The sequence below is a fragment of the Euphorbia lathyris genome, chromosome 10 (assembly GCF_963576675.1).
Source record: "Euphorbia lathyris chromosome 10, ddEupLath1.1, whole genome shotgun sequence".
Classification (NCBI taxonomy): Eukaryota; Viridiplantae; Streptophyta; class Magnoliopsida; order Malpighiales; family Euphorbiaceae; genus Euphorbia; species Euphorbia lathyris.
In genome coordinates, this window is record NC_088919.1 from 6,505,170 (window position 1) to 6,517,133 (window position 11,964).

Genomic DNA, 11,964 nt, shown 5'->3' on the forward strand with positions numbered 1-11,964 from the left:
TTTGACCAGTCATTTTTACCTGGTATACACTTTAGTGGGAGTTCACCAGAAAGTTGTATATTTTAGTGTGAAAAAATTTTGATCGTATACCAAAATGTGAAAACAGGTAAAGGTTGTACACCACATATGTAATTTACCCTAACATTTACTTAAAGACATGCCTGGTACACAATGATTTTTCGAGGCACAATGTAATCCAGGTGGTTTATTTACCCAACCAAGTGACCACAATTCATAAAGACATGATTCTGAATTACCTTGCTCCATACCACAGAATCAAATTCAACGTTAATGCTAAATGTATGAGTAAATTGTACCACTTAACTACAATATTCTTTTTTTTCATCAAAATCCCATTTAAATAATTCCTCTAGAATTGCAAAAGGTAAACCTCCATTTTTAGGTGTTACAGAAACAATCTTAATAAAGTAAACAAAAGCTTGAAAAAAGTAGTTCAGGCTTAAACCAATTGTTCCACTCAAACCCCTAGCTTAGTGCGGCGCCAGTGCCTGCGCTTTGCATTGTACCTGATGGTGTTATCGGTTTTCATGCGGATCCAGTGAGGGATGGGCCTGTTCGGCCTCATCTTCTTCGCCAGCTTTTTCTTGATCATGAAACTCTTATGTGACGCCATTTTCTTGGCTTGTAATCAGATCGTCCGGAAGGAAGTTGCGGATGCGAAAGCCTGGCGACACTTAACTACAATATTCTTACATTGCTTCACTTTGATTTGGGATATTTAGCAATTAGCATATGTTTTTGTACGATATAACCAAATGTTGGTTCTGCTCATAATTTTATTTATCTTGTTGATCATGCTCGTTGAAGATCAGTTTTATTTATCTTAAATATGTTGGTTCTCCCTCTTAAATCTGTTGGTTCTCTTCATAATTTTATTTATCTCGTGCAAGATGAACAATTTTAGAGAGAGAAATGAAGAGTCCGATAGAAGAAGCTAGAATTGGTTTTAGAGGGAGAAAATGTTGGATTTATGAGAAGGATTCAAGAGAGAGAAATGTAATTTTAGGAAGAAGACACAAATGAGGGTATTTTAGTACTTGTTCATTTGGTGGGTCAATTTTTGACTTTTTGACCGTCAAACTGCTGATGTGGCGCGTTGACCGGTCATTTTTACCTGCTATACATCATATTGGTAGGTCATCCATAAGGTCATACATATTAGTGAGACAAAATAAAGGTTGTACACCAAAATGCAAAATGGTGTAAAGGTTGTACACCATTGATGAAATTTACCCTTTATTTGAGCCTTCTTCCTAAAACCACCATTAAAGTACCTTATCTTTCTCTCTCTTGCTCTTTGATTATGCAAAAACTGACCAATAAGCTTGGAGGGAGGATCCTCAGGTGAAGTAGAAGTGTGAGGAAAATCAAAGACATAATTTTGAGTTCCATTGTCGTCAGGAATTTCTTTATCAGCCCGAAAATCATAGCTGGATTCCCTCCAAATCTTTCCGGCGTGAGGGAAATTATCAGCCATCCCGAATACCATGTATTCTGGGCGGATCCAAGTTAAATCATATGGAGGGAATGAGGGAGGATTAGTGTATTAGACATTTGAATAAGTAATGAAGTAAAGAAAGGATGGTTAAAAAGAAGTATGCATTGGAATCTGAAAGGAGTTTTATAGTACGGAAGTCACCGCCATTATTTGTTTCTTTCTTTTTAATTTGAAAGAATGTGGGAGGATATAGTTGAAAGAGGGAAAGCGAGAGAGAGAAAGATAAGGTACTTTAATGGTGGTTTTAGGAAGAAGATTCAAATAAATAAGGGTATTTTAGTAAAAATGTATGTGATGGATCAATTTTTTATTTTTTGACCGGTCAAAGCTGATGTGGCACGTTGACTCCGCGTTGACCGGTCATTTTTACCTGCTGTACACCAAAGTGGAAGGTCACATATAAGTTCGTACATATTAGTGAGACAAATTGAAGGTTGTACACCAAAGTGTGAAATGTGGTAAAGGTTGTACACAATTGATGAAATTTACCCCATAGTTGTCACTTCAAAATAGATGTTATTCCGCTGCTGAAATTCAAAACTCGGAATCATTTGATAATCTTTAAACCAACTCTACTAAAAACTAAAGAGAGCATATTATAAGGTAAATTACATACGTGGTGTACAACTTTTACCATATTTCACACTTTGGTGTACAACCTTCAATTTTGCACACTAAAATGTACGACTTTACGGTGACCTTCCACTAAAGTGTACAACCAGTAATTATAATCGGTCAATTCTAGTCAATGCAAGTCAAACTGTCAATTCATCAATTTTCAACTCATCTCTTCAAAAAGTGAGACCCACTAAATATATAATTACCTTCTTACCCTTAAATAATTATCCTCATGTTTCTATTTCTGAACTTCTATTTTCAGAGCTTCCAATCACGTTTTCATTTTCAATGGCTGCGTTTTTAGAGCTTCCAATCATGTTTTCAATCTCAGAAGTTGCTTGTTTCACACCCTTGTTGGGAAGGAACAAAGAGCTTTGATGACAATTCTTGGTATTATCATCTCCAAATTCTAGTACATCTGTGAAACTAATTTCAGGGCTTGAAATCAGGTATGGATTGTTTTGGATTCCTGCAATGTTAAAATCACATCCAAATTCAAAATTGAAGTTGATTTTAGAGCTTAATTGGAATAAGGTTTTGGAGTATTTTCTTTCCACACCTGAAATAATGTTTGAATCATCTCCAAAATTGCTAACTTTAGAGCATGCAATCATGTTTTCCATACCTGCAATGTTTGAATCAATCCCAAACTCATAACATAATTTACTTTCTGAGGTTGAATTAGATTCGGATTATTGTAAATACTTGCTACAATGTTCGTATTATTAGCATCCGCATCTACCAACATACTTTTCATTGATTCAGGCTGCTCCATACTTGTTTCTTCATTGCTTGCGATGTTTGTAAGCAGGTTTTCAAGACCACCTCCAAAATCAAAATTGAAGTTACTTGGTGAGTTTGAAATCAAATTTTGATTATTGTAAACACATGCAACTATGTTGGTATCATCGGCAACCATTCAGGCTGCCCCATGATTGTTGTTTCATTTTTTAAAAATTCATCATCAAACTTGATATGATTCTGCTGGTTATTTTCTTTTTCAGTTGAAATCGTGATCTTAGTTTTCTTTGATTGAGGCTGCTCTATATTTGTCACTTCCAAATAGATGTTATTCCGCGGCTGAAATTCACAACTCGGATTCATTTGATAATCCTAAAACCAACTCTACTAAAAACAAAAGAGAGCATATTATAGGGTAAATTACATACGTGTATAACAACTTTTACCATGTTTCACAATTTGGTGTACAAACTTCAATTTTGCACACTAAAATATACGACCTTACGGTGGCCTCCCACTAAAGTGTACAGTCGGTAATTATGATCGGTCAATTCAAGTCAATGCAAGTCAAACTGTCCAATCATTAATTTTCAACTCATCCCTTAAAAAAGTGAGAACCACTAAATATATAATTACCTTCTTACCATTAAATAATTATCCTCGTATTTCTATTTCTGAACTTCTATTTTCAGAGCTTCAAATCACGTTTTAATTTTCAATGGCTCTATTTTTAGAGCTTCCAATCATGTTTCCAATCTCAGAGGTTGCTTGTTTCACAGCCTCGTTGGGAAGGAACAAGGAGCTTTGATGACAGTTCTCGGCATTATCATTCTAGTAGATCCATAAAACTTATTTCAGGGCTTGAAATCAAGTATGGATTGTTTTGGATTCCTGCAATGTTAAAATCACATCCAAATTCAAAATTGAAGTTGATTTTAGAGCTTAATTGGAATCAGGTTTTGTAGTATTTACTTTCCATACTTGAAATAATGTTTGAATCATCTCCAAAATTGCTAACTTTAGAGCATGCAATCATGTTTTCCGTACCTACAATGTTTGATCACTCCCAAACTCATAACATAATTTACTTTTGAGGTTGAAACCATATTCAGTTTATTATAAATTCCTGCAACAATGCTTGTATCATCAGCATCAGTATTTACCAACATACTTTTCATTAATTCAGGCTGCTCCATACTTGTTTCTTCATTCCTCGCGATGTTTGTAATCATGTTTTCAAGACCATCTCCAAAATCAAAATTGAAGTTACTTACTGAGTTTGAAATCAGATTTTGATTATTGTAATCACCTGCAGCTATGTTGGTATCATCGACAATGATTCAGGCTGCTCCATAATTATTGTTTCATTATTTGCAAATTCATCATCAAAATTGATATGGTTTCGCTGGTTATTTTCTTTTTCAGTTGAAACCGTGATCTTAGTTTTCTTTGATTGAGGTTGCTCCATAGTTGGGGTAAATTACATACGTGGTGTACAACCTTTACCTATTTTCACACTTTGGCGTACAACCTTAAATTTTGCACACTAAAGTGTACAACTTTCGGATGACCTCCCACTAAAGTGTACAGCCGGTAATTGTGACCGGTCAACTCAAAGTCAACATGCCACATCACTATTTTTCATCCTACCCATTTAAACAAGTGGGATCCACTCTTTATTTAATTACTAAAATACCCTTATTCTTATACAATTACTAAAATGTCCTCACCTTCATTTTCCCAAACTTCTCTCTCTCAATTTCTCACTTTCCCTTTCTCTCTCTAACTCTAACTCTCATTTTCTCTTTCTCCCTACCTTTCTCTCTAGTTTTCATAATCATACCAAATTTAGGAACTTCTATTCTTTTTTTTTTCAAATTTATGCCTCCTTCTCTTATTTAAATATCTTCATCTTCTACTACATCTGTGCAGAAATGGAAATAAAAACAATTTCCGCTTAACACAAACTCTGCCGCCGCCGACGTCGAAGAATCGCTTTTCGATTTACCAGTCCACTTGAATAAACACGATTTACCTTCATACCTTCATGTTTCTGTAACTCCTTTCTCTCTATATCCTTCCCTTTCTCTCTCTAAATCAACTCTCTTTCTTTCGCTTTTTCAGTCTCCAGTGATATCAACTAATAAGGATTTGTGTTGGCTTTTCAATTTTTAGATTTTTTAATATAAATACACAGGTATGTTTCATGGATTGATTAAAGTGTAAAAATTAGTTTTTTATTTACAGAGGAGCAGATGGATATTGTTCTTGTTTTTAATCCATGAATTTCAATATTGTCTCTTGCCTTCCTTTAGAAATTAATTAGTGTTGTTGAAAAAACCCAAAAGTGTTACCGTTTCCCGATTCAACATAGAAGATATGCTTCTTCTTTTTCTTTCACTTCAATTTTTATGAAGAAGAAGCTCTGGAAATTTCATTAAATCTTATGGAGGTGGCCTTATGGTTGTGAAAGCGCAGCCGCAGTTTCCGTTTGAGTCTCGGAATTTAATGGGTAATGCTAATTGATGTGAAGTTTGCCGGAGGTGATAAAGAATAGTGGCTATGGATATTGGCGCGGAAGTGGTCGGCGGTGAAGGATGGAGAGAGAAAGAAGTTGAAGAAAAACGAAGGTAGGATGGGTATAATGGCAGTTTAGTAATTTATTTATCCCTATGGGTATTTTAGTAATTGTATAAGGAGTGGGTCCCACTTTTTAAGATGTGTAAAAGAAAAATGATGATGTGGCACGTTGACTTTAGGTTGACCGGTCACAATTACCGGTTATACACTTTAGTGGGAGGTCACCTAAAGGTTGTACACTTTAGTGTGCAAAATTTAAAGTTGTACACCAAAGTGTGAAAATAGGTAAAGGTTGTACACTACGTATGTAATTTACCCCCATAGTTGTCGCTTCAAAATAGATGTTATTCCGTTGCTGAAATTCACAACTTGGAATCATCTGATAATCCTTAAACCTACTCCACTAAAAACAAAAGAGAGCATATTATAAGGTAAATTACATACGTGGTGTACAACTTTTACCCTGTTTCACACTTTGGTGTACAACCTTCAATTTCGCACACTAAAATGTACGACCTTATGGTGACCTCCCACTAAAGTGTACAACCGGTAATTATCACCGGTCAATTCTAGTGAATGTAAGTCAAACTATCAAATCATCAATTTTCAACTCATCTCTTAAAAAAGTGAGACCTACTAAATATATAATTACCTTCTTACGCTTAAATAATTATCCTCAAGTTTCTATTTCTGAACTTCTATTTTCAGAGCTTCCAATCACGTTTTCATTTTCAATGGCTGCGTTTTTAGAGCTTCCAATCATGTTTTCAATCCCAGAAGTTTCTTGTTTCACAGCCTCATTGGGAAGAAACAAAGAGCTTTGATGACAGTTCTCGGCATTATCATCTCCAAATTCTAGTAGATCCATGAAACTAATTTCAGGGCTTGAAATCAGGTATGAATTGTTTTGGATTCCTGCAATGTTAAAATCACATCCAAATTCAAAATTGAAGTTGATTTCAGAGCTTAATTGGAATCAGGTTTTGGAGTATTTTCTTTCCATACCTGAAATAATGTTTGAATCACTCCCAAACTCATAACTGAATTTACTTTCTGACGTTGAAATCAGATTCGGATTATTGTAAATACCTGCAACAATGTTGGTATCATCAGCATCCGCATTTACCAACATACTTTTCATTGATTCAGGCTGCTCAATACTTGTTTCTTCATTGCTTGCGATGTTTGTAATTATGTTTTCAAGACCACCTCCGAAATCAAAATTGAAGTTACTTGCTCAGTTTGAAATCAGATTTTGATTATTGTAAACACCTCCAGCTATGTTGGTATCATCGGCAATGATTCAGGCTGCTCCATAATTGTTGTTTCATTGTTTGATATGATTCTGTTGCTTATTTTCTTTTTCAGTTGAAACCGTGATCTTAGTTTTCTTTGATTGAGGCTGCTCCATAGTTGTCACTTCAAAATAGATGTTATTCCGCTGCTGAAATTCACAACTCGGAATCATTTGATAATCCTTAAACCAACTCTACTAAAAACTAAAGAGAGCATATTATAAGGTAAATTACATACGTGGTGTACAACTTTAACCCCGTTTCACACTTTGGTGTACAACCTTCAATTTTGCACACTAAAATGTACGACCTTACGATGACCTCCCACTAAAGTGTACAACCGGTAATTATGACCGGTCAATTCTAGTCAATGCAAGTCAAACTATCAAATCATTAATTTTCAACTCATCTGTTAAAAAAGTGAGACCCACTAAATATATAATTATCTTCTTACCCTTAAATAATTATCCTCATGTTTCTATTTCTGAACTTCTATTTTCAGAGCTTCCAATCACGTTTTCATCTTCAATAGCTGCATTTTTAGAGCTTCCAATCATGTTTTCAATCCCAAAAGTTGCTTGTTTCATAGCCTTTTTGGGAAGGAACAATGAGATTTGATGACAGTTCTCGGTATTATCATCTCCAAATTCTAGTAGATCCGTGAAACTAAATTCAGGGCTTGAAATCAGGTATGGGTTGTTTTGGATTCCTGCAATGTTAAAATCACATCCAAATTCAAAATGGAAGTTGATTTTAGAGCTTAATTGGAATAAGGTTTTGGAGTATTTTCTTTCCACATCTGAAATAATGTTTGAATCATCTCCAAAATTGCTAAATTCGGAGCATGCAATCATGTTTTCCGTACCTGCAATGTTTGAATCACTCCCAAACTCATAACAGAATTTACTTTCTGAGGTTGAAATCAAATCCGGATTATTGTAAATACCTGCAACAATGTTCGTATCATTAGCATCCGCATCTACCAACATACTTTTCATTGATTCAGGCTGCTCCATACTTGTTTCTTCATTACTTGCGATGTTTGTAATCATGTTTTTAAGACCACCTCCGAAATCAAAATTGAAGTTATTTGCTGAGTTTGAACTCAGATTTTGAATATTGTAAACACCTGCAGCTATGTTGGTATCATCGGCAATGATTCAGGCTGCTCTATAATTGTTGTTTCATTGTTTGCAAATTTTTCATCAAAATTGATATGATTTCGCTGGTTATTTTCTTTTTCAGTTGAAACCGTGATCTTATTTTTCTTTGATCGAGGCTGCTCCATAGTTGTCGCTTCAAAATAGATGTTATTCCGCTGCTGAAATTCACAACTCGGAATCATTTGATAATCCTAAAACCAACTCTACTAAAAACAAAAGAGAGCATATTATAGGATAAATTACACACGTATTAGACAACTTTTACCCTGTTTCATACTTTGGTGTACAACCTTCAATTTTGCACACTAAAATGTACGACCTTATGGTGACCTCCCATTAAAGTGTACAACCGGTAATTATGACCGGTCAACTCTAGTCAATGCAATTCAAACTGTCAAATCATCAATTTTTAACTCATCTCTGAAAAAAGTAAGACCCACTAAATATATAATTACCTTCTTACCCTTAAATAATTATCCTCATGTTCATCTCTCTCCTTCATTTTTGCACTTCTTTCTCTCTCTTTCTTATATATCACCCTCTCTCTCTCTCAAAATAAAATATCCTCTCTCTCTAAAAATATAGAATTTACTATGGTAGGTTGTGAATGGCTCCTGGATATCTACAAACTTGAATCTATTCAAGAAAATTGAATTCACTATTTTTTTCATAGCCATCACTATTTTTTTCAAGCTTGTAAATTTGAATTCACCATTTTTATCCTTCGTGGTGATGAACTCCTACTTCTATTCCCTCTCATATCAATTTAGATTTCAACTAATTCATCGTCTATTATCTCGATTTCTTCTCTCACGTGGATTGCTTTCCTACATGCTTGCATTAGTCCTTTAATTTTGGACATCTCTAGGGAGAAGATTTTGCTAACGACGATCATGGCGAAAGGAGTTTCAAGTCAGAGAGATTTCTCCAAATCGCCGTATAATCGAAGTGTAGATCTTAACAAATATGCTTTTAAAAATCACAGATATGTTCTTAACCTGTAAAACAATCCCAAAATCCCCAAATCGCCGCATAATTGATGAACTCTACATGGATCCTCTAGCTGTGACCAGAACATGTTCCAAATGTAAAGATGAAGTTTCCAGGATGTCCTTATTTAAAACTATAAATATTTGATTTTTATTGCCTATAATCAGTGTTGTAAAAATCGGTCAAGTCGGCGACTAATCAGCCGATATATTGGTGATTTTTACAACACCGACCGATTTTATATAACTGGTCGGCATAAGTCGGGAGACCGATTTTCTTCCGCCAAGGCGGTTCAAATCGGGTTAAGTCGGTCAAGTCGGACAAGTCGGGTTAGGCGGAAAAATCGGTCTATGCGGAAAAAATCGGCTGAAATAGGTTAAAATCGGCTGAAATGGGTTAAAATCGGCCCAATTTATAAATTACAATTAGTAAAAGATAATGCGAGTAATTAGTATTAACTAATAACTATTTTATTATTTATTTAAAATAAATATTTATATTTTTCTATTATACAATATTTATTATTATTATTTTTAGATAGTATAATTTATATTTTAAATGTGTTTATATAATATTTATTTAATATAAATTTTAAAAATAGAAAAATACAAATCCGATTAATCTTCGATTAATCCCCGATTAATCTTTGGAAGTCTTGTCCGCCCGACTAGCGCCTAGCGACTTTTACAACACTGCCTATAATTGAACCAGTTTTGTTCTTGAAGATCAATTAAAAATTAAGAGAGAGTTAGGTGAGAGAATAGATTATGGGGAGAGAAGGATTAGGAGAGAGAGAGGGGTTAGAGAGAGAAAGAAATAAATTTGAACTATGGAGAGAAGAAGACGAGAGAGAGAGAGAGAGAGAGAAAGAGAGTGAGAGAGAGAGAGAGAGAGAGATAAAAAAGAGAAAAAGATAAAATTAATTTTTTTTTTATAATTTATGGGTCTCACTTTTTTTATAAAATTTTGGTAAAAAATGATGATGTGTCAGTTTGATCAAGTTTGACTGGTCATAATTACCGGTTGTACACTTTAGTGGGAGGTCACTGTAAGGTCGTACATTTTAATGTGCAAAATTGAAGGTTGTACACGAAAGTATGAAACAGGGTAAAGATTGTACACCACATATATAATTTACCCCATATTATATGAAGTGAACAATTCGCCCTCTTTATATTAACATTAGAAGGAATTTATACACAAAGTAAACTCTAACCCATAATACAAAGTATAATTATATACATGTAAAATAACTATATTTATATTCTAGCACCTTCCCACAAGTTGAATCGGGGCTTTGCAAATGCTCAATTTGGAGCATAACATGTGAAATCGGTTCTTATGAAAGAGTTTGGTCAAGATATCTGCAATTTGATCAACGGCGAAGATATATTGCACTCAAAGTAACTTTTTAGTTACACAATCATGAATATATGTTTGATGAAATATGGGATCAATCACGAACAAAGAAAAAAATTCACCTTCATATGTTTGATGAAAGATGGGATTGAGAGTAAGATGGGTGGCGGAGAGGTTGTTACACAAGAGGCATGAATGACTAGTAAGAGTAAAACCGAGTTCATGAAGAACAATTTGCACCTAACCTATTTCAAGGCACCAGTAGCAAAATATATTCTAGGGAAATTTACATGTAAACTCACTTTTAAAAAAGGCATAATACCTATTTGGCTTCCGAAACTAAGGCTGCAGAGCAAATTAGGACCTTAAACTATCAAAATCATCAATCGGATCCCTGAACTAAGCAAAAATCATCAATTGAGTCCATATTCTAACAAAAAACATCAATTGAGGACTAATTGAAATTCATTCGGTTGAGCAATTTCAGACCGTCTTACCCAAACTCATCTTGAACCAACACATAGATTATTAAAGTCTATATAAAATAATCACAGTTTCTGATTTTCGGATATAATGGGGACTTAATTGATAATTTTTGTTTAGTTTAGGGACCTAATTAATGATTTTGATAGTTTATGGTCCTAATTGATTTTGAAGTTTTAGTTTAGGGACCTATTTGAGTGTAATGCCTTTAAAAAACTATTTACAATGATATCAAGTAATGATTTTGAATTATGTCAAACTACTAATATATTTTAAGAATTGAAATTTATAAATTAGGAGTCTAAAATATTTTTTCTAGTGTTTAAGATTTATGAATTGGGGTCTAGAATTTTTAAATTATAGTGTAAAATTATATAAATAGAAAATAATGACGAATTAAGAAATAAGTTTGATGTATGAGAGCATCTCCAAGAGACTCTTAGTGAGCTCTCTAAAAATAATATAAAGAATTGACTCTTAGTGATTTAAGAGTAGCTAAGATATATGATCTCCAACAATGCTCCTTATATTCACTCATTATTTATTATTTTATTATTAAGATTATTTTTTTTATTGTTACATTACCAATAGTGTGAGGAGAGAGACACATCAATAATAAATTATTAATAAGAAATGAAGTTAGGAGGCACTAAGAGGTGGAGAGAGGCTATCTATTAATAGAGAGGATGAAGAGGTTCTTAGTGATTTGAGGAGCCACTAAGAGGCTGTTGGAGATGAATTTTTATTCTCCCTCTTCAAATTTTAACTTAAGAGCCAACTTAAGAGGCTGTTGGAGATGCTCTGACTTAGGCCCTGTTTGATAACAACAAAAATTACTTAAATTAATAGATTAAGCGCTTATTTAGTTTAAGTGTGTTTGATAATGATTTTTTATTACCACTTAAATCATTCAATTAAACTACATATCACTTATTTTGATAAGTCAAAATATTTAACTTAAAATATCACTTAAACATTATCAACTAATATTTTAATATTCAACACTTATTTTTAATATTTATCAAACACTCATATCATTTAATAATTTCAGTACTTATAATATTCAACACTTAAAATTCAGTACTTATTTTTTCAGTACTTAATTTTTAGTTTTATCAAACAACACGATAGTTGTAATTTTTTTTTTTAAGTATGATATTCATGTATTTATTCTCATTTACTTTCTTAATTAATTTTCGGACTGGGCTTAGGCCAA

At 33.6% G+C, this 11,964-nt stretch overlaps 1 protein-coding gene across 1 annotated transcript; it reads right to left on the bottom strand.

Annotated features, from left to right (window-relative positions):
• Nucleotides 1–374: 374 nt before the first annotated feature.
• Nucleotides 375–683, bottom strand: LOC136209589 (large ribosomal subunit protein eL39z/eL39x-like). Its single transcript, XM_066001108.1, has one exon. It carries the CDS (start codon nucleotides 632–634, stop codon nucleotides 479–481), a length of 156 nt encoding a protein of 51 aa, XP_065857180.1. The 5' UTR covers nucleotides 635–683; the 3' UTR covers nucleotides 375–478.
• Nucleotides 684–11,964: the final 11,281 nt, after the last annotated feature.

Coding starts and splice junctions, on each gene's coding strand:
- LOC136209589 (XM_066001108.1), bottom strand. CDS start 634: ATGGCGTCACATAAGAGTTTCATGATCAAGAAAAAGCTGGCGAAGAAG.